The sequence below is a fragment of the Podarcis bocagei genome, assembly GCF_964188305.1.
Source record: "Podarcis bocagei genome assembly, chromosome: 2".
Taxonomy (NCBI): Eukaryota; Metazoa; Chordata; class Lepidosauria; order Squamata; family Lacertidae; genus Podarcis; species Podarcis bocagei.
This window is the reverse complement of record NC_138126.1, coordinates 118,555,446-118,578,717: the sequence shown is the minus strand read 5'-3', so window position 1 is coordinate 118,578,717 and position 23,272 is coordinate 118,555,446. Positions and strand designations below refer to the sequence as shown.

Here is a 23,272-nt window from a genome sequence, read left to right as displayed (position 1 = left end):
CAGGGGAGGCATATACACCAATGACGCCAGAGGCAAAGAACAGCAGCAGCAGGGCGTTTGGCTGCATGCAGGTTCTACATAGGGTGAAGGAAAAGGCAAATTCAACATTCTGCAACAACAAGAACCAAATCTGCATCAACCAGACAATAGTGGCAGTGGTTCCGGGGGGAGCAACTAAAGGATGAGGCAGCTGGAACTGCTACTGGCATGAGCCATGACTTTAGGAACTTGTGCCTGAGCTTGCCTTTCCCTCCCTCCTATTCCCCTTTTCCTCCTGCGTCATGGCTTTTTAGATTATAAAGCCTGAGGACAGGGTCGGTCTCAGCACTGATTTTCGTGAGCTTTTTTGGCTAAAGGGTGGTGTCAGTCCTGTAAATAACATGCTAGGAAGTCTGATTGCATGCATAGGAAGCTGCCTCTTGCCATGGCATACTACAGTGGTACCTCGGGTTAAGTACCGTATTTTTCGCTCCATAAGGCGTACCTACTTTTTTTTGGGGGGGGGGGATTAAAGAAAAAAAAAAGCGGCTCTTGGGGGCTTTTGCGGGAGGTGGGGGAAGTGAGAGAGCCTTGCTCTGTCCCTTCCCCCACCTCCCGCAAAAGCCAGGGATAGCCGCGCGAAGCCTCCCCAGGGCAGCAGGATGAAGGCTCCCCGTGCCCTGCTGAGGCTTCCCGGGCTACCCCAGAGCTGCTTCACCCAAAGAGCCTTTCTGCTGCTCCCCGACCTGCTCTTTGGGGAAAGCCACCGCCAGCCCCAAAGAGCAGGTCGGGGAGCAGCTGCTCCCAGAGCTTATCGGGGCTAGCGAGGGAAGCCCGGGTCCCCCTCCCCCCGCCAGCCCCAGGGATCACACATTCGCTCCATAAGATGCACAGACATTTCCCCTTAGGTTTTAAGAGGGGGAAAGTGTGTCTTATGGAGCGAAAAATACGGTACTTAATTCGTTCCGGAGGTCCGTTCTTAACCTGAAACTGTTCTTAACCTGAAGCACCACTTTAGCTAATGGGGCCTCCTGCTGCCGCTGCGCCACCGGAGCACGATTTCTGTTCTCATCCTGAAGCAAAGCTCCCGCACTTTGGTCAAACTCATGCTGGTAGCTTCGAGAACACGGTCCAGCCATCTCGTCCTCTGTCGTCCCCTTCTCCTTGTGCCCTTCATCTTTCCCAACATCAGGGTCTTTTCCAGGGAGTCTTCTCTTCTCATGAAGTGGCCAAAGTATTGGAGCCTCAGCTTCATGATCTGTCCTTCCAGTGAGCGCTCAGGGCTGATTTCCTTCAGAATGGATAGGCTTGATCTTCTTGCAGTCCATGGGACTCTCAAGAGTCTCCTCCAGCACCAGAATTCAAAAGCATAAATTTTTCGGCGACCAGCCTTCTTTATGGTCCAGCTCTCACTTCCATATTGGAACCAAATCCTGAGAACAATCCAATGGGAGAGGACTGTTGCCCCCAACCCCTGGTCTTTCCAGAGGTTTCTGGTCTGATCCAGGAAGTAAATCCTTAAGTTCTGCACAAGCCTATTACGGGGGTGTTTGTTTGTGCTTCCTTCTTTTAGAGTGGTGCTTTTAGTGTTTGACTGGGTAGTTGCAACATTGCCTTTGCATATTCCTTGTTAGTAGCATTGAACTTTAGAGGAAACACGAGATACAGATGTTTTAAATCAGGCTTCCCCAACCTGGTGCTTTCCATCTGTTTTAAACCATTACTCCTGTCTGCCTCAGCCAGTGCTGTGCAGCTTGGAAAGTTTAGATATACAGAAACGAAACATCTGGAGGACACCACACTGGGGAAGGCTGCTTTAAATGAACAAAACCACTTTGCATAAATGGTCCCAACGTGCTTACGTTAGCTAGTTTTGCTTAATGTATTCTGCTTCTACTGCTCATGGGGAGGAATAAAGAGGAAAAGCATGGCCCTGAAGCTCAGAGTACTGGAAATACTCTTAAACCTCTCCTTTGAGATTTCCACAAATATTAGCCACATGGGTTCAGGTCTGTCTTTTCAGGCTTAAGGGCTTTAGAGTCGCCGTGTAAAATATACTTAGAAGGCAGCTCCAATCCTACGCATATTTACTTTGAAGCAAGAGTACTTTTGTTTCAGTGCTGATGCTTTAAAGCAGACTGTAAATTGCAAATGAGAAAACCTGCCCAGGGGTGTTCATAATTCTGTCTAGAAATAGCCCCGATAGAATCCAGCTATGCATGCCCCTATGCCGGCCTAAGCAAAGACCCAGTTATTGCAGTGATGTCTCATTGCAGCCACAAGGGGCACTCTGAAACAGGCCCATTGCAAATGTACCGTAGGCCCTACCTGCTCAGGAGCAAGTTAAAGGGTAAAGGGACCCCTGACCATTAGGTCCAGTCATGGCCGACTGGGGTTGCGGCGCTCATCTTGCTTTATTGGCAGAAGGAGCTGGCGTACAGCTTCCGGGTCATGTGGCCAGCATGACTAAGCCGCTTCTGGCGAACCAGAGCAGCGCACGGAAATGCCATTTACCTTCCCGCCAGAGTGGTACCTATTTATCTACTTGCACGATGATGTGCTTTTGAACTGCTAGGTTGGCAGGAGCAGGGACCGAGCTCACCCCGTCGCGGGGATTTGAACCGCTGACCTTCTGATCGGCAAGTCCTAGGCTCTGTGGTTTAACCCACAGCGCCACCCACGTCCCATGAGCAAGTTATGATAAAGATAACCTCAACCACACAAGCAATGGTTTTTTGTTTTTAAAATGGTGACCAGAGGCAATCAGCAACCTGCGCTCTCACTCCTGCCAGCAGATTGAAATGGAGCAGTAAGATGGTGAAATTGCCAATAGAGCGATTACATATCCCAAGGGCTTCATCTGAATTAATAACACATTACTTACACACCACAGCAATCATGACTTGTATTCTTTCCAGTGCAACAAAGCTTATTAATACATTTCAACATCTTTAAAGTGAGCTCCTGGCAACAGCTGCACTACCAAGATGTAGGGTTACCAGCCTTCAAGACAAGATGAATACCACTCACTTTTGTAATTGGAATCTGCCTTGTCTCAGTAGACAATAGAGTGCACCTTTGGGTGTGAAGCCAAGCTGCAGGAAGGCTGCAGCACCTGCTGTAACTGTAGGGGCTGATACAGGAGAGACATGATTTGTTGCAGTTGGGGCAAGATGAAGGCATCAACAGGAGGTTAAAAAGCTGCTTTGAAACAAGCACTAACCCCATAGTTTGATATTTTAGAATAATAAAAAAAATCTTTTTAGCCTCCTTCCTTCTCTTTTAAAAAGCTGTGTAAACCACTTACTGGCTGGATCATTGATGTAACTTGAGTGTTTTAGGTTTTTATTAAAAGAGGCAGCCAGGGAAAAGGGTGGAGCAAGGGCTGGAAGATATATATGGAGATTGCTAGGCAATGTGGTTCTTCATTCTTGCTACTGAAGTGTTGCAAGAACCTTTTGATGCTTGAACACTTGATTTTTCTGGAACACAGTGAGTACTAGCTGCTCTGCAAAATACAGATCCTTTCCGATACGGTATCATTAGCTGTGGTTTAAGAATGAAAAATATTATAGTGGGGAGGAGGGCAAGACCAGATGGAAAAGTCTCAGTGCACATATACTACTGTAGCATAGAAACTGCAAGCTTATGTACAGGGCTGTAGTGCACCATGTTTTTTAGAGGAACAGCCTTCCATTAACATTAAGGATAACATGAGATCCTACTAAAATTATGTCCAACTTACTCTGTCTTAAGAATGTAGGCGGCTTGTTTCCTTCAGTTACCACTGATCTTAGGTCTGAAAGAAGTGTCTCAAAACCACCATGTGTCCTACAAGTTTGTAACTTGCAAGGGACGTTAAAAAAGGTAAAGGGGACCCCAGTCGTGACCGACTCTGGGGTTGCGGTGCTCATCTCGCTTTATTGGCCGAGGGAGCCGGCATACAGCTTCTGGGTCATGTGGCCAGCATGACTAAGCTGCTTCTGGCAAACCAAGCAGCGCACGGAAACACCGTTTACCTTCCCGCTGGAGCGGTACCTATTTCTCTACTTGCACTTTGACGTGCTTTCGAACTGCTAGGTTGGCAGGAGCAGGGACCGAGCAACGGGAACTCACCGTGTCGCGTGGATTCGAACCACCAACCTTCAGATCGGCAAGTCCTAGGCTCTGTGGTTTAACCCACAGCGCCACCCTTAGGGAGCACTTAAACGCACACCCAACCTACTCTCAGCCCGTTGAGATTTCTTATATATACTTGGACTTGCTGCTGCTTGCAACAGGCAAAATATGCTAGCTCTTCTATTTGTAGTGAGGCCAGTACTGTAATTCTTTTTTGACCAACTAGGCTTACTAACTATCTAATCAAGTTTGTGAGGAGTTACACTTTCTCTTTCACCTGGCCAGATCATCTACCACCTACTAGATGTCAAGGCAAGCAGAAGCCTACTAAGGGTATCTGGATTTTTCTGCTGCTACTGATCCCAAGATCCCAAGTGCACATCCAATAAAAGTTGTACCACTCAGGATAAATGGGATAGAAATATCCATCATGTTTATCTGGTAATAAAGACATTCAAAAAACAGCTGAGATTGAAGAGGCATTTTAGGCCTAGTCTCCAGGGAATTTGAGCTTGCAGATGAGTAACTGGCTGCATGCCAGCACATTAATCTTAGGAATGAGCAGGTCTACTGTTGGGGAAATGACAAGCAGCAGTTAAGGGGGAGAGAGAGTCAGCAAGCTACAACAGAAGTGCTATTACCTCCCACGTCACCACTGGCAACATGACATGCCACTTCTACGATCTCACCAGAAGTTTTATTGAAAACTTTAAATACTTTGCAGACATGTTACACGACTTCCCAGGTGGGAACCTGGACAATATGAACCAATGGAGAGTTTGATGCAGAACAATTTCCCCCTCAGCCACAGACTCATTGGTGCTCTTCAGCCAGCTTCTCAGCCTTTGCCACAGCTTCCTCAATGGGCCCCACCAAGTAGAAAGCCTGCTCAGGGAGGTGGTCATACTCTCCTGCAAAGGAAAAGATATGCAGCAAGTCAGACAACAAACTGTTCAGGAAAAGCAGCAGATTGGCAAACTTGTTTAAAGTGCTGCCATGCAAATCTGCCCAGTTCCCTTTTTAGGATTTCCTTCCATGCTACGGAGGATAGAAGTGGTAAATCATTATGAACTGGCCGGAGCCACCTGCATGCCCATTGTAGAGGGCCATTTATGATTACCCCAATTACCATAAATTGGGTGCGAGTGCAAACTGCTGACATTGTATAGCTGAAGGTGTGGAATGCTCTCCCCAGGGATTATACCTTCATTATACACCCTTAGGAACCAGGTAAAAATGTTCCTCTTCAACCAGGCTGATTGATCTCCTATACCCTTTTAAAAGTGTTTGTGAGAAAGGGAAGGATTGTTTCGTTCTTGCTTTTATGATGTACTTTTGTGTTTATTCTGTAAGCTGCCCTGAGATCTTCAGACAAAGAGCGGTATAAAAACTAATAAATAAAATACCAGGACAGCTTCTTACCTGCCAGGATCGCTTGGAAGCCCTTGATGGTTTCCTTTAGGGGTACCAGCTTGCCGGCATGGCCAGTGAAAACTTCAGCCACCTGGAAGGGCTGGGACAGAAACCTCTGAATTTTACGGGCACGAGCCACGGTAAGCTTATCCTCTTCAGACAACTCATCCATACCCAAAATAGCAATGATGTCCTGGAGGGACTTGTAGTCCTAGAAAGAACATATGCATGTGACCAAAAGCAGCAAAAGAACCCTGAAGGAGAACAGGCCATGCACCCAATCTACATTCCAGTGGTATTACCAGCGAGGATAAAGTTTACTGGCATAAACTTGCGCAGAGATAGTTTTTTGCACGAGATATTAAGTAATTGTGTGCCTAATCCATCCTCCTCACCTGCAAAATCTTTTGCACCCCACGGGCCACATCATAATGCTCCTGCCCCACGATATTGGGATCCATGATACGAGAGGTGGAATCAAGAGGGTCCACAGCTGGGTAAATGCCCAATTCAGCAATGGCGCGAGACAACACGGTGGTGGCATCCAAGTGGGCAAATGTAGTCGCAGGGGCTGGATCAGTTAAGTCATCAGCTGGTACGTAAATCGCCTGTGAAGAGAGAAGACTTACTATAGTGCCATACTGCTTATGCAAGCACTTTAAATGTTAACCATCTGAAGGAAGAAAAACAGCTGTGTTGGATCAAGGGGGAGAGTAATTGGATGAAGTTTGTTATTAACCAAAGCAGAGAGTGAACTTTGTGGGCAGTTTTGCCATCCTTAGAGAGGGACTTGTTTTAACAGTTGTTACCTGCACAGATGTGATAGATCCCTTGCGAGTTGTTGTGATTCTCTCTTGCATGGTACCCATATCAGTTGCTAGAGTAGGCTGGTACCCCACAGCTGAGGGAATTCTGCCCAGCAAGGCAGACACCTGGAAGAGAAGAAATGTGCAGTAATTGAACAGCAGTGTGGCTGACAAATATAAGATCTTCTAGGTAAAGGTAAAGGGACCCCTGACCATTAGGTCCAGCTGTGACCGACTCTGGGGTTGCGGCGCTCATCTCGCTTTATTGGCCGAGGGAGCCGGTGTACAGCTTCTGGGTCATGTGGCCAGCATGACTAAGCAGCTTCTGGCGAACCAGAGCAGCGCACGGAAACACCGTTTACCTTCCCGCCGGAGCGGTACTTATTTATCTACTTGCACTTTGAGGTGCTCTTGAACTGCTAGGTTGGCAGGAGCACGGACAGAGCAACAGGAGCTCACCCCGTCGCGGGGATTCGAACTGCTGACCTTCTGATCGGCAAGTCCTAGGCTCTGTGGACTATTTACACACCTGATAGTTACACACGACTGGCAAGAGCTGTAATTAGTTTTTCAAGCAGGCAGGAAACGAGTATGGCAAAAAACAGAGGTCCTAACAGGAAGAAGGCACCGAGAACTAGAAATTTCTGCCTTCAAGGGATAGGGGGTCCTAAATACACCTGGAGACATCCAACACTCAGGACAGAAACTCACATTTTTTTAAAGACTGAGGCCTTCTCACTAGCAAGCTTAATTGAAGCTTCTGATGGAGGGTGACCTAGGACATCCAGCCTTACCTCAGATCCAGCTTGTGTGAAACGGAAAATGTTGTCAATGAAGAGCAGTACATCTTGACCTTCCTGGTCCCTGAAATATTCAGCCACGGTCAATCCAGTTAGAGCAACCCTGGCACGAGCACCAGGTGGCTCATTCATCTGTCCGTAAACAAGTGCGACCTGAAGGATTAGAGGAAATTCATTATGGGCTAGAAAGTCTCTATGCCCCTCATCAGCCCCTCCCAGGTCACACCAAGGTAGCTTCAAATGACATATAAACGTATTTCCTCCACAGGCAGGCTCTTGCTACTACAAATGTTAACAAGAAAGCCTCTTCAGCCTGTGTACTTCAGTAATTCTGTTAGCTTCCTATGAGCATTTGGTGCAAGGTCCAGACTAGATATTCAGAATTCTATAGGCTAGTCTCAAACACAGCAACCAATTTCTGGTGAAAGCTACAAAATTCCCTTTTGAGATGGCAGATAAAGTCAACCAATACTGAATTCTTGGGGCCTAGATTGGTCCCTTCCCACCTGCGTAGCCTGAATAGCTTGCTCACCTTGGATGTGGTATCCTTCAAATTGATGACTCCAGATTCAATCATTTCATGGTACAAGTCATTTCCTTCACGAGTTCTTTCCCCAACACCAGCAAACACTGAGTAGCCACCATGGGCTTTGGCAACATTGTTGATAAGCTCCATGATCAGTACTGTCTTTCCTACACCAGCACCACCGAACAGCCCTGGGAAAGAAAGCCAGTTTAGTATTCAGCCTTTGATTATCCACCCTCTATCATTCTCCTCCTTTTCCTTCTCAGAAATAAGAGTGGCTTCAGCAATCTCAGAAGAACGAAAGTCATAAATTTACTCATCAGTGAAGGAAACAAAGCTGTTGTCAGGATTTTAGGTTCTCACTGCCTAATGGAAGAGGAACACAAATTGTTGGGGCAGGAAACTCGGGCATTCAAGACACTGACCACCCTACCCCAGATAGAAGCTATCCCACATGGGTCCTCGGGTAACTTACCAATTTTACCACCTTTGGCATATGGTGCAAGGAGATCTACAACTTTAATGCCAGTCACAAGGATTTCTTGCTCAACACTCATCTCAACAAACTCTGGTGCTTCAGCATGAATAGCAGCAAGTCTGAAAAAGGAAGGAAGGAAGAAAAAAAAAGAGAGAGAGAGAGTTGGCCACACATTATGAAGAATTGTGCTCTTATATTGGGTATTCACAAAGTGTTCACCAATAATTCTTATACCCAGGCTCCAGTTTGGTATTTACACACTGTGCCTGCTTTAGGCCAAGAAGTCTGAAACACCATAGTTTCATTTGTGTTTTAATCATAGAAAAACTGTCTAGTTTTAGTTCAGTAAGAGTTGGAGCAGAAAAAGCAGGATTTGAAATCTATATACAAGGTTGCATAAGAAAAATGCAATATCTAAAATATGTATTTTGAACAAAACCTTTTTTATTTTAGATTATGTTTATTTTCATTTTCTAGCATGGGGTGCTAAAACTAATGTTCAGCAATAGTGATACGTTATACAGGAACTGCTCCACAGCTAGCATGCTGCTATTAATTTGGTTTATAATTTAGCACTGCATTGCTTAGGCTAGCTCTTAATGGCCAGAAAATGCTTGTCCAGAACTTCTAAGAACAGCGAGATTAAAGAATGATCATGAAATAAATAACTGCTGGCATGGCTTCTGCCTTAAAATTCTCCAGACCCTCATAAACTGTAGGGGTGCTCTGCTATCTAAGCTCAACAACAGTTGAACATGAAGACAGCAAGAGTTCTATAAAACTGAAAATACGCTAATTAACATGCTTTTGCTACCAGCCTATGAATGGTTGCCTATCATTTAACCCTCAGATTCACACTTACTGTTTGGTTGTTATTGGGCCTCTTTCATCAATTGGCTCTCCAATCACATTCATGATTCTGCCAAGGGTCTCAGGTCCTACAGGAATTCTGATGGGTGCACCAGAGTCCAAAACCTTTTGGCCTCTCACCAAGCCTTCAGTACCATCCATAGCAATGGTACGAACCGTATTCTCACCTACAATGGAGAACAAACTTTGTAAGTTGCATTTCTCACTAAACCCAATGAGTTCAATATTTAGAGGGGGGAAATACTCCATGTTAATCCCCTGTGGTAAATTGCTAAAGGAAGCTTTACTTCTGTTTGAGAATGACATAAACATTGGGCATGGAAACAATGTACTTTCCATTTAACATACACAGAGAATAGAGCTAAAATTCAGTACATCGTGTTAACAGATTTATGACTGAAAAAGCACTTCAGTAAAGATTTATTTCAAGATTAAAACATTAAGCTCATTACAATCAGATACCAAGGTCAAGAAGGAAAGGCAAGGGATCTGTGTTTGAGAATATCAAATAGGTAATCTGCTCCTTATTGTGTTGGGCCATAAAATGCCAGTGCCCTCAAAAACTCCTACATTCTCCTGGGTTGGAGACTGATAAGTAAAATTGGGCCACAACACTAACCAATACCACCAGTCAACACGGCCCTGTGTCCAGTTACCTTCTGGTTAGCAGTGGATTTAAAATTCCTTCTCAGATCATAAATATGGCTTCAGCAAGCTCAGAAGAACGAAAGTCATTTTACTGATCATCAAGGAAGGAAGAGTTAAAACATGACGAGAGAAAAGCCAAGGAATACAAATGGTGCTTACCTAAATGCTGTGCTACCTCCAGCACCAGCCGTGTATCTCTGCCTTGCACCTCAAGTGCATTGAGGATCGGTGGCAGGGCATCATCAAACTGGACATCCACCACAGCACCAATGACTGCCACAATGCGCCCAGTGGCCACTCCAGCTTTAGCTGCAGGAGCCGCCTGTGCAGCATAGTTCCTGCCTAAAGGACAACCATGGCAGACATGACGATTAAGCAGTTATCACAGAGTATTTCCCCACCCCCAAGGCTACAAAGGAAGCAAATGTGACAGGAGTTAGCTCAAGACTCCCACCCTTTTGGCCTGGAGAACCCGCTGAATCAGGGAGAACTTCAGGCTGTGACCTTGTAACCCTCATTCCCAAATCCTTGAGGTTACCAGTGTGAGACTAAGTCGAGAACAAACTGCTCCCAAGCACAAAACATGGATCCCTTTATACACCCATAAGCCAGTTTCCAGCTACAGAGATCCTCCACTCCAGCAATATATGCCTTTTCTACTTGTCTCCCTGTACACTGCAGACACTCTGCAAGGAATCTCTCTATGTTGGCTTAGTTGAGTCCAGCACTGGCAACCCAGACCCACCTCCCTCACTACTCCAGGAGCAACCCCCCCACCCCCACTTTCTGGCATAACCTTCCCTTAAAGCAGCGGTTCTCAACCCGTGGGTCCCCAGATGTTGTTGGACTACAACTCCCATCATCCCTGAGCTCTGGCCTTGCTAGCTAGGGGTGATGGGAGTTGTAGTTCAACATCCTCTGGTGACCCACAGGTTGAGAAAGGCTGCCTTAAAGGCCAGGCCCCTTAATACTGGCCACCTTGTCGAAGGTGAAAACAGAGGCACTAGTCTCGCGTGCTTTTGAAACGCTTGCACACCAATGACCAGCCCTTTACCACCAACACACTGCCAAAGCCTTTTCCCATCGCCATCTTCTTCGTCGGCTCCCCTGCAACAACCTCCGCTGTTAAAACAGGCCACCTTCGCTTCCCAGTTCCAAAAAAACCCGATCCTTGCCAGGGGCCACGCGTCGCGTGAAAGGGCAGCTTCGCGCTCCCACGTCCACGGGGCTTTCGCGTGCACACTTCCCCAACCGAAGCGCTAGGATTCCTACGTTAGAAATGCCTCCGAACGACGGTTGCTGGGAGGGGGCCCCGTGTCCTGCATGGGGGGGGGCACAGATGCGTGTCGTCCCTCCCAAACCCGTAATAGAGAAGTATAACATTTAAGGTAGCAGGTAAAAAGGATTTGAACAGAAGCACCGTGGATGTTAAGACCGGGAAGTCAAAATGCTGCGGGAATATTGCAAATGGAATTTGTTAAATTGTATGAAAATCAATTAAAATTTACGTCAAAAAAGGAACGCGACCGTGGGCTAAGTGGGGCTCATCCAGAGGGGCCTCTTATGTTTTCCCTCCCTAATAATAATAATAATAATAATAATAATAATAATAATAATAATAATAATTTTATATTTAGACCCCGACCATCTAGCTGGGTTTCCCCAGCCACTTTGGATGGCTTACAGCGCGCATATATTATATATAGATAGATAGATAGATAGATAAGAACATAATAAAAAGCCTGACTGCAGAGATTTGACTTAAGCCAGCAGAAAAGGCCCTGCAGCCTGAAAGGCAGCTCCTCCCGCCGCAGAGGAGCAGATTTGCTGGGTGCGAGCCCCGCAGGCCCACGCCGTCCTCGCAGCGCTTCACACCCGCCACTAGGCCCCAAGGTGACCCCGCCCTCGGGCGCATTCCCTCGCCCTCCGCTCACTCACGGGCCTCGGTGGCAGCTGAGGCGACCCCGCCGCGGAGCTTCAGGAGGTCCTGGAGCGGGCTCGGCGCGCTCCGCACGCCCCGCCGCAGCAGGGAGGCGGCCGAAGAGGCGCAGCAGCGACCCGCAAAGCCCAACATGGCGGCCACCGGCTGACTGAAAGAGCAACCGCCGCCGACAGCCTCAGTCAGCTCCGGCTGAAGGGTGGGATGGCGCCGTCCGAGTCGGCTATTGGCCGGGGAGTGTTCGGCTCCCTGAAGCTTATTGGGTCAGCTGCCTTGTCACTCACCCGCTGGAGCAATCGCTGGGTGGGAAGGGCTAAGCGAGAGGGGAGGTGCCATGGGGGATGTGCCCAGTTAGTAAGTAGCCTATTGGGCCAGGGATCTGCTCTTTATCACTATAGCTCTCTGCTACAGGCTAGAGCCGACGCCTTTCAAGGAAACCCGGCTTGATCATTGTTCGGAATTGTGGAAGTTCCCGCCCTTACAGATATGATTGATTAGTCAAAGTAAGGGAAGGCGGGTTTAACTTTTAAGCGTATACCAAAGAGACTGGATTGAGCACGTGTCCCAGATTTGCCCTTGCTTTAAACTGGAAGTTTTCAACATTTTATTAGGTCGAAGGGCCACCAGTAAAAGTGAACCAGTAATTTCAGATTCCAATTAAGTTTGATATAAATGCACGTGTATCTGCAAGAAAGGCTGTGATCCTATTTGAGCACACTGATTTGTATGCATGTAAGGGATGCGGGTGGCACTGTGGTCTAAACCAGAGAGCCTAGGGCTTGCCGATCGGGAAGGTCGGCGGTTCAAATTCCCACAATGGGGTGAGCTCCCGTTGTTCGGTCCCAGCTCCTGCCCACCTAACAGTTCGAAAGCACGTCAAAGTGCAAGTAGATAAATAGGTACCACTCTGGCGGGAAGGTAAACGGCGTTTCCGTGCGCTGCTTTGGTTTCGCCACATGACCCGGAAGCTGTCTGTGGACAAATGCCGGCTCCCTCAGTAAAGCAAGATGAGCGCCGCAACCCCAGAGTTGTCCACGACTGGACCTAATGGTCAGGGGTACCTTTACCTTTTTAAGGCTGCACATGTGTATTTCCAGGTTGATTTGCCTAAGAATGTCTGTTACATTTGTACTGCATCCTTCCTCCAAGGGTGTTAGGCTGCCACAGATCAATTTCCTTTCTTTCTTTTTATTTGCACAGCAAGCCCCTAAAGGCAAACTAGGCTGAGATGATGATTGGTTAAGACTCAATGGTGAACTTTCTAGCTGAATGTTGGACTTTTAATCTAGGTTTCTTCTGCCCAACTCCATACTGGTAGACACTTTCCCAACCTTTTCAGTGTATGGCATCTGAAAACTATTATTGTATAGCATATACAGAGACAGAGATTTGGGTTTTCTAATTTTAATTCTCAGACTATTATACATTTACGTTACACTGGAAAAACAAATACAAGTAATTGAAGATCCTTATTTTTAGAAATGCAAGTGCCTGACTTCCAAACTCTACTGAGAAATTGCAACTGTGGGGTTGATGAGGACTAGATTGGCAAGTTAAAGACAGCCCTTTGAACAGGTCTTTTGGACTTAGCTCTTCTTTGCAACCAGGACTCACAAGGAAAAAAATGAGTCTGCGGCCCTCTACTGCCCTAACCGTCATGAACAAGACAGGGAGACTTATAATCTTATTCAATTATCCTAAAGTCAGAGGAGGGTCAAGGAGAAGGAGTGGTTTATCAGGATGAAAGGCACCCATTTTGCCAAGATAAGTAACCCCAGCTCTGGCAGATTTCCATTAACGAAAGACTCTACAGTTAATAAATAAAGGCATCTGGTCATGGAGAGAACCAAGCTTGGAGTTATCATCTGTCCTATATTAGGGAAATGCTCACGAAAAAATACACACTATTTTCTCCCATGAAGAGGCACACCTTCTAAGCTTGTAGAGCTAAGTCTAACAGAAAAGGGGGCTGAGGGAAGAATCCTGGTTTCCTTTTCTGCTGTGAGAGTCTGGGTTCCACGTAAACTGGTGTACTGAACCCAGGAGTCAGGGCTGGTTCTGTCTTTGCCCTGGAGATACTTGGAAATTAATAAATTAGAACAGGGCAGCTGGATATCAAGACTCCCAGATTTTCTGGGAGAAAATATGTATTTGGTGCTTTTGGACAGAAAGCCAGTTGCTCATGTTGCCTCTCAACAATGTCAGGTCTACAGTCTCATGGAGATCAGAGTGCCAGGGTATCCTTGATGAGGCGCCGCATGGTTGTAGTGACAGAGGTTCCAAGTGAGTCAGTGATCTGGTAAGCAATCTTGTACAGGTAGGGCTGGACGTCCCGCAGCCCCGTATCAAAGACATTGTCCACCTCGGACTGGGTGGGCATCTTGGGCAGGTACTCATGTCGGTTCATCACTTCTACAATGTTGATGATCTTCTCACAGAGCTTCTCACCAACCTTCTCACGACAGATCTGCCGCTCCTGCTCATTAGCCAGGCTCACCACGTTCACTTTGACCGTCCACACTTCCCATGGGATACACTCGTCAGAGAATGGCCACCGTGATTTCTTCTTCTGGTAGAACTCCAGCGAGATCTGGCCCATCCCATCATTGCCCGAGTTCCGCAGTGCATCCTGGGAATACAGAACCACCAATGGACATTTTACAATGCTGATTCCCAAAGACCTTCACAACATATAGAAATCACTGCTCCCTGTATTGAGAATCGTGCTGTGCATCCACATTCAAGGTGGATAGACAGTTGTATGGCCAAAATTTCATACGATCCAAAAGCTTTTCAGAACTCTGAAGATCAAGCACGTTTTCTTGACTCCCAAGACTGAGGATTGCTCAAGGCAATATTTGCTAAAAGGAGTTAACTCTGGTTCCAGTCATCAATCGGCTGGATGGTTTTACACTATACAAGACCCTCTCTTTCTACATTCATTCCAGTTCTTTCCCTTCAGCCCTACATGGGCATTGTCATTCACTGTGCCTGGCATCCATTTTACTTTCTCATACATTACCAAATTTCAAATTTAAACATCCTACTGCTAAGTTACCAGAATGCAGATTAAAAAATATGTCTTCCAAATTATGTACATTAATTGATAGTATGTGGGAGTTGTATGATAGAAATCTAACCCAACTGTTCCACTGAACAGTTGAGCAAAACAATGTGCTTATAAAACTGGAGACAGAACTCCTTGGTGTCCTAAATCCCTTTATTTAAAAAGGTAACAACTATCACCCAGCCATGCTGTACAAAACACTTGTTAAGATATGTGGAGAAGCATTCCATGCAGACATGGGGACAACTGCAATAAAGACTTGCTGGACACAGAAAAGGAATGGAGTTCTTGAGCAGGTTTATATGGGATGTGGTGATTCTGCAAACTATCCAGTAGCAGGCTATTTAGGGAAATGAGCCTGGAAAGAACTTGGTCACCAGTGAAGGTGGCAAAAGACCAGCGTCACATGTTCCATTCTCTTGGTCACTGCCCAAACCTTGGTGGCTCAATTGCATTTTGGAAAAATTGAAGTTTTTGAACCGTCTTCATGGGCAGTCTCATGTACTTAAAAAAATAAACAGTGAGTAATAGCAAGCATTACCTTGAATTCCCCAACAGCTTTTCTCAATGCCCGGTCAAGCTCATCGGAAGTAACTCTAACATAGGTAAAATCAATGAAGTCACAGTCAACATCTTGTGTGCCGACTGTCCCAATGGAGTAGGTCCCTTCTTTCTTGTAGTGGAACTTTCCTGTGCTGCGATGGAGCAATATGGTGTGCAAAACGGCGAGCATCGCTTCTTCAATCTGGCGCCCCTCCACTGATATCTCCAGTACCTCTGAACGGCAGTTCATCCTGGCTTTTGCAAAGGAAAATAGATAAGCTGCCCTCCCATTAAAAAAGCAGTGCAACCAAAACAGAGAATGGCAATATTTATGGAGGGTAGGAATACCCCACAGCAAAGTGTCAAGCTATGAAAGTGAACTGAGATGGTTTTAAATGAAAATAACAAGCCTGGGATAAAACAATTGTGCAAATGGGAGAAGAGGGGGATTTTGGTGGTGAAGGAGAATAAAAACACTTGATTCATTTTCTTCCTCTGCAAGGAAATCAAATTATCAGTATAACACAAAGAACAAAATGGCAACACAGATTTGTTTTGTCGTCTTTCTTCCACATTAGCAATGGAATTCCAACTCCAAACTCTCTTTCCCTCAGAGAATTATGGACACTGTAGTTTACCCCTCACAATGTTACAATCCCCAGAAATCCTTGACCGAATTACAATGCCCAGAATTCTTTTGAGGGGGGAAACGTGCTTCAAGTGTGACTTAAATGTAGACCTTAATGTCAAATAGCAGCTGACTTCAAGCAAGTGTCCAGATTGCCCTCTGGTGGTTTCATGTGTGGCTTCAGTTTGGAACTGCACCTGAATATGCTGAATTACATTGTGGAGATTCCTCGGTGATCATTTAGCGATACTTCTGCTAGTAAGCTTAGATTATTTTTGTTAACAATTCAGAGGTTTTATTATAATGAGAAACAGCACTGAAAAATAGCTTATTTTCCTTCATCCCTTTAATCCCTGCTTCATATATTTTAATCTGAATTTTAAAATATCAGGAAAGACACAGATATAGCCAGACTGTAGGCTTCCTATCTGTTCCTGATTTAATATTAAAATTGAGTGTGGCTAAATAAGAAACCATTGCTTGAGTCCCCAGAAGGGGTGGGAGAAATACCCTGGACTTTTGCTCAACACTTCTAAGTTCATACAAAAACCTAAGTAGAATTAAAAGAAGCACAGATTAATCCTGTGAAACTAGCTTGTGGATACCATCCTCCCTGAACTAGCCTGAACAGTCATGTGAACAGTTGCCCAGGGAGTCTTGTAGGAAGGTGCTCCCTAGGATGAACAGAAAACAGAACTTTTGTACTGTTTAGAGATGTGCAGAAGAGGGAATTTTGGAAGGTTCAGCAGTTCTTACCTTCACAGCACTGCCTGTGCAACGTTGTATACAATCCTATGTAACTAATTTATGTAACAATGCATTTTAGGAATGACCATTTTTCCATAGAAAATACAGGGGCAGCAAATGTTCCATTATGGAAAATATTTCATGCCAGGTCGCTGCCTGAGCCCCTTTAGAAGCAGTCAAGCATGCAAAGAAATCAAGCAGAAGCTCTACCTATCATTTCATCTGCATGCCAGAAAAAAATTAACGTGCTTATCTTTCGCAGGTCAAGTAAAGTACACTCTCTAGGTTGTGATCTGACAACTTGAGAAGCTATACTGAGCTACTTGGCAAGATTGTTGTAAAAACAAATAACATAGTGCATGATTAAAGCAAGGTTGCCAGAGTAAGTGGGAAACCAGCATTCAAATCTCTGCTCAGTCATTAAGCTCACTGGGTGACTTTAGGACAATCACTACCTCTCAGTCTAACTTACCTCACTAGTTGTTGTACAGATAAAGTGGCAGAGGAGAACCACGTACACCCTGAGAAACTCAGAGGAAAGGTGGGATATAAATGTAATTAATTGTAAGTTCTTAACAGGTGCCATTTAAGTACAGTGCCAGATTACTCAATAGGCATGTGCTTAGGGCATAAGCAACACAGCCCTCCACCCAAAAAACCCACGTAGGCATTTTTAAAAGAATATGATTTTTTTAAACCCTTAAATCTGCCATCATGGGGGAAATCAGAGCTTTGTTAGACCTCCTTACTCTCCATTACACTCTTCCCCCATTTTTCTGTTCCCTTTTTATTACTTATCTAAAACAGGGGGCGTCCTAACTAACATATATTTAAATAAATACGAGAAAATTAGATACTTTCATGTGTTGCACATGCCATACACACATGCACGTTGCAGCACACATAGAAGTTCTGCGTCATTTTGAAAAGCAACATTTCATTTTACAGCTTAGTAATATATATTTTTTGCTTCGAATCACATATGGCAAGAGCAGATCCTGCCCCCTGACATTCAGACCCACTTAGTTCCCCTATTTTCCAGCGACAGTCCCAGTTTCTGATTTGATCTTGGAATAGCTTGCTTTTCCTTAGAATGTCCCTATTTTCATCAGAGAAATTTTGGACGTCCCTATTTTCATCAGAGGCATTTTGGAGGGTATGGAGTTATGTGACCCCGATGCAAAGGAGATACAATCTTTAGAAGACATCTGAAGGTCGGCCGTTCGAATCCCCGCGATGGGGTGAGCTCCCATTGCTTGGTCCCTGCTCCTGCCAACCTAGCAGTTCGAAAGCACGTCAAAGTGTAAGTAGATAAATAGGTACCGCTGCGGTGGGAAGCTAAACGGCGTTTCCGTGCGCTGCTCTGGTTCGCCAGAAGCGGCTTAGTCATGCTGGCCACATGACCTGGAAGCTGTACGCCGGCTCCCTCGGCTAGTAAAGCGAGATGAGTGCCGCAACCCCAGAGTCGGCCACGATTGGACCTAACGGTCAGGGGTCCCTTTACCTTTTTTTATTAATAGTGAAACAATTATTAAGCTCTAACTTAAAATAATTTTTTATTCATAGCAAACTTAATAATGCAAACACATTGGCATTTGGCAATAACAAAAGTTCCTTTAGAAACGCAATTTACAAAGACACATAGTCTAGTCTCTTAGAAACTTGCTATAATAGGTGTAAATATATGATGCAAACTGCTAATAAATAGCAGAATGTAGGCACCCTATATATAGTAATTAGCAAAACAGTGATATTTTGGCAATGTACAGCCAGTTCTTCCCCCTAAGAGAGCGAGGCCCTAAGCTATAGCTTGTTTAGCTTATACGTAAATATGGCACCGCTCGCCCCTTACCAGTTTTGTGGCTTATCAAGGCGCCATCAAAGGCCACGAAGCCACCGGCGCGAGCGGGTGGCGACGGTTGGTTACCAAGGCAACCAGCAGGCCGAGGGGAGGCGAGCTGTCCCCCAACCCCCCCCCTTTGAGAATATGAACTGGAGACTCACCTGCCTCAACCGCTGATGCTTCCCAGGCCGAACAACTTAACCCTCGGACCAGCCCAACTAAAGGTGAATGGGAAGGGGGGGAAGACCTATAGCCTCTTAACGCAAGCCGATACTATTCTTCCTGCCGCATCCTCTGGGATGTATGTAACGATAGAGGGGCTGTTACCTAACCGATGCAGCTCGTTTTAGGCGTGGCTTCACTCCTTTCTCTCTTCTAGGGCTTTGGGAATGCAAGCCCCCTCCTCCCCCCCCGTCGCTCGTGGTATGTTCCAACAAAACAAAACGACGCGCAGCGAAAATGGGACGTCACAAGGGCGCCACTTCCTGGTCCTGCGGAACGGACCAACCTCTCTGCTGCCATCTATAGTTCTGGCGATGGGATCGTGCTGTCATTTGAAAGCTTTGGGGCTTAAAAAAATACCCACTTATGTATACATTAAAAATACCTAAAGTTTTTTTTTTTTAAAAAAAAAAAATCCGTATAAGGACCGAGTTCTGTGCTGCCACCTATAGTTCCGGTGATGGGATCGTGCTGTAAACTGAAAGCTTTGGAGCTTAAAAAAATACCCACTTATGTATACATTAAAAATACCTAAAGGTTTTTTTTCTTCCCAAAATCCATATAAGGGCAATGCCTTCATTAGGCCAACTATTAAATAAAAATGCAAACAAAAGAGCGTGCAAGCTTTCAAGTTTTCCAGAATCCATCAAGCTAGATGGCAACAATCCAAAGGAGGGCGGGCTTCTGTACAAAGTTCAGTACAAAGACATACCACCGTCGTTGCCCGCAGGCTTACATTCCAGTAGATTTATGCTTTTGAGGATCAGGACATTGGGGGTGGGAGGTTTCCAGTGATGAACCACACCTTGGGGTGCAGTCCACACTGGAAACCGCTTTTGCTTATGAGGCATCACTGTGCTGGTACTTTTCTCAAACGCCATTGTCACGATGTATGATACCTTGTTTATAATGCCGTTCCGTGCCACGTGCAATTGTAAAGCGGAATAAAAAATGGGAAGTTCTTAGTTCGCTGCACTGTCTTTATGACGCAGTGTGTGAGAAGTGAATCTTGCATGCAAAAAACCGAAACCACTTGCGTGCCCACGTCCACACACAAGTCATGCAAGTTAACAGGCAGAATTCTCTCTCCACTAACATGCACAGGAGAAGGGGGGAAGAGGCTGAATCCGAAGAAATGGCTATGGGGAGGGAAGAGACTCTTATACACATCTTATCATCCTTGCTGGAGAGGGTGACACCCTGCCACAACACACACAACCCGCGTTGTTTCTGGCAATATAAATCCCCTTCCCTTTCTCCACCTTCAGTCGCCAGTTAGTGGCTACTAGACCTCTCATAATTCTAGACCTCTCTAGTACTAGACCTCTCATAATTCTTTTGAATTATGGTGCTGGAGCAGACTCTTGAGAGTCCCATGGACTGCAAGAAGATCAAACCTATCAATTTTTAAGGACATCAGCCCTGAGTGCTCGCTGGAAGGACAGATCCTGAAGCTGAGGCTCCAGCCACCTCATGAGAAGAGAAGACTCCCTGGAAAAGACCCTGATGTTGGGAAAGATGGAGGGCACAAGGAGAAGGGGACGACAGAGGACGAGATGGTTGGACAGTGTTCTCGAAGCTGCCAGCATGAGTTTGATCAAACTGCGGGAGGCAGTGGAAGACAGGAGTGCCTGGCGTGCTCTGGTCCAGGGGGTCACGAAGAGTCGGACACGACTAAACAGCAACAACAGTCTTCACTCTCCCAAGTACAAGTTTTCTGCAGGGTCCTCCAGAAACAGCTGGGAATCGGGCAGGGCGGAGGGAAGCCCACCACCCTGCTAAGAACCTGTGGGGAGGGGGCGCGAAAAAGGCAGGCCTAGCGCCACAAGAACAGTACAAGTCCATCTTACGTATTCAAACTTGGCGGCGGCGGTACGTTGCCACCTGTCCCTCGCCTGCTCAGCCGGACACTTCCGGTCACTGGAACGGAGGCGAAAGCTTAAAGCGCAAGCGCGCGCGCGCTTCCCCCTCCGAAGAATGCGCAGGCTCAGAAAAGGGCGCGCGGCGTCACCGGAAGAGGCGGGGCAGAGAGAGGAAAAGAAAGAGGAGAGGGGGAGAGAGAGGAGTTTGAGCGGGAATTCTGAACTGCTTCCTCGGAGCTGTAGGTTCTGGGCGGAAGTGGAGTATTATTTCTGACTTCATTCTCTGACTTGGGAGGGTCTGAGGGCTTTCAAAGTGCAGCATGAAGTCTGGATCGGGGAAGGAATGGTCTTTAGGGTAAGGTTGCCAGATTTATTTCAATGAATCCCGGGACACTATCAATCAATCAATTTTTATTTTTTTTAAAAAGGAAAAATGTTATTAAAAAATAAAGAAGTAATATCTTCTCTTCTGTGGTCACTTCTGTTGCGTGGCCTTCCTCTGGGTCCCGGCCTTTCTTGGAGCGCTAGCCGTGCTCCCCCCCTTGCACTGCGATCCCCTATAGTCTTACTCGGGAGTAAGCGTTAACAGAACGCCCACCCCTCCTCCTGCTGCCCTGCCCGTCTGTCTGGGCGTCTCCTGCGCAGAGATCGTCCCGTGGCCGCCCATCCCCACCGTACTTACCATCCCAGGCCGCCCATCTGCGGCCACATTATCCTTTCTTTTGTCAGATCAAAATGATCAGACAACAGCAAAGGTTGCTAGGTTTATCGAGGGTGCAGTGAGATTAAGGGCCACTATCTGAACGATTGCCAACCTAGCAGTTCGAAAGCACCCCCGGGTGCAAGTAGATAAATAGGGACCGCTTACTGGCGGGAAGGTAAACGGCGTTCCGTGTGCTGCGCTGGCTCGCCAGACACAGCTTGTCACGCTGGCCACGTGACCCGGAAGTGTCTGCGGACAGCGCTGGCTCCCGGCCTATAGAGTGAGATGAGCGCACAACCCTAGAGTCTGTCAAGACTGGCCCGTACGGGCAGGGGTACCTTTACCTTTACCTTTTATCTGAACGATAATCTTAGTCATTTGATTGCCCTTTTTACCCATTGTTGTCTTATAATAATAATAATAATAATAATAATAATAATAATAATAATAATAATAATATTAATTAATTAATAAATGTATTATTTATACCCCACCCATCTGGCTGAGTTTCCCCAGCCACTCTGGGCAGCTTCCAATCAAGTGTTAAAAACAATACAGCATTAAATATTAAAAACTTGCCTAAACAGGGCTGCTTTCAGATGTCTTTTAAAGACAAGATAGCTGCTTATTTCCTTCACATCTGAAGGGAGGGCATTCCACAGGGCGGGCGCCACTACCGAGCAGGCCCTCTGTCTGTTTCCCTGTAACCTCACTTCTCACAATGAGGGAACCGCCAGAAGGCCCTCGGCACTGGATCTCAGTGTCCGGGCTGAATGATGGGGGTGGAGACGCTCCTTCAAGTATATATTGCTTGTTTTATGTTGCTATGGCCGTTGGCTAACACAAATAAAGTTTATCTATCTATCTGCACTGTAGCATGCCCAGTCAGTGGGTCCGGGTCAGAGCTGGCGGCGAGCAAGCGGGAGGAGGCACGCTTGGGCCAGATAGTCCACAATGGCCAACGACGAGCTGGCCAACAAGCTGAGCCGCCGCTTGCAAGTTCAGGAGCACAATGGCGCAGCTGCAGCTGCCCAAGCACCACCCAGAGGCTGAGCCGATGGCCTTGGGAAGCGGTGCTGACAGTGAGCTGAGCCCAAGTTGCAGTGGTGCACCAAACTCAACGACCCTGCGCAGCTTTCGCCCAGCAGCAGCGTCCAACACCATGTCTTCAGCCCCTACTCCGAGTCCCTATATGATGTGTCTTGTGTGCAACACATCATATGGGGACTTCCAGCGAGGCAAAATGGCGGGCATCACGGTAGCAGGCAGCTCCTGAAGCTAGCCAGAGCCAACTGCGCTACCAGGCTGCTGAGACTGCCATGTTTCCTGGGGACATTAGATGAAATCTAGGGACATTCTGGGGATGGAATTTGTCCGGGGACAAATTTGCAAATCCGGGGACTGTCCCTGGGAAACGGGGACGTCTGGTAACCCTACTTTAGGGTGGAGAGACAGTCACTGGTAAGGATATAAAAAAGCACCATTTTCTGTTCTGATCTGTGTTAGTTGCATGCAGTTGCTAGAATGTACCACAACATCATCCAAGTGACCTCAGGGAGCATTTCAGTTTCAAATATTCTGATAATTTCTGCTTTCAGTTAAGTATTTCGATTTTTGTTAAATTTACTTGATGGGAGGCAGTCCACCCATGGTTGGAAGAGACCAGTGCTATTTTTTCCAATAAACGAGGTGCCGGAATTCACCCTGAACACACCTGAGTGGTGGTGCCAGAACTGAGTTCTGGTGATTTCTGCCAGGAAAAAAAAGCCCTGGAGGGACCCCAACAATTCAAAGTGTTGGTGCTGACCCTTAAAGCCCCAAACAGCCTCGGCCCAGTATACCTGAAGGAGCATCTCCACCCCCATCGTTCAGCCCGGACACTACGCTCTAAACATTCCACTCCTCTGTGAGACGTGATGGTCCCAAAAGTACAAAAGTATTGTAGTTTTCCAAGAGCATTTTGTGAGCACTGTTGATGGGTTGGAGAGATTATTGTTCAAAGGAAATAGCAACATAAGGAAACAGGCCTTCCAGCTACATTGTGCTGCCACCAAAGCTCAATTCATCATTGCTCTGATA

The 23,272-nt window shown here is 46.4% G+C and overlaps 2 protein-coding genes across 4 annotated transcripts; both read right to left on the bottom strand.

Moving 5' to 3' along the window:
- Positions 1-4,773: 4,773 nt before the first annotated feature.
- Positions 4,774-11,740, bottom strand: ATP5F1B (ATP synthase F1 subunit beta). Its single transcript, XM_081181414.1, has 10 exons — positions 11,578-11,740; positions 9,799-9,981; positions 8,984-9,158; positions 8,119-8,240; positions 7,650-7,834; positions 7,112-7,270; positions 6,321-6,443; positions 5,907-6,119; positions 5,521-5,722; positions 4,774-5,009 (listed from the first exon to the last, which is right to left on the bottom strand). Exons 1-10 carry the CDS (start codon positions 11,711-11,713, stop codon positions 4,912-4,914), a joined length of 1,596 nt encoding a protein of 531 aa, XP_081037540.1. The 5' UTR covers positions 11,714-11,740; the 3' UTR covers positions 4,774-4,911.
- A 1,226-nt stretch (positions 11,741-12,966) lies between these two features.
- ATG101 (autophagy related 101) lies at positions 12,967-20,542 on the bottom strand. 3 transcript variants are annotated; one of them, XM_081181568.1, is made up of 3 exons: positions 20,479-20,542; positions 15,187-15,443; positions 12,967-14,207 (listed from the first exon to the last, which is right to left on the bottom strand). In XM_081181568.1, exons 2-3 carry the CDS (start codon positions 15,436-15,438, stop codon positions 13,803-13,805), a joined length of 657 nt encoding a protein of 218 aa, XP_081037694.1. In that variant the 5' UTR covers positions 15,439-15,443; positions 20,479-20,542; the 3' UTR covers positions 12,967-13,802. The 3 variants fall into 3 exon arrangements, with proteins under 3 accessions (XP_081037694.1, XP_081037692.1, XP_081037693.1); XM_081181566.1 differs by lacking the exon at positions 20,479-20,542 and adding an exon at positions 18,568-18,711; XM_081181567.1 differs by lacking the exon at positions 20,479-20,542 and adding an exon at positions 18,568-18,707 and having other exon boundaries at positions 15,187-15,439.
- Positions 20,543-23,272: the final 2,730 nt, after the last annotated feature.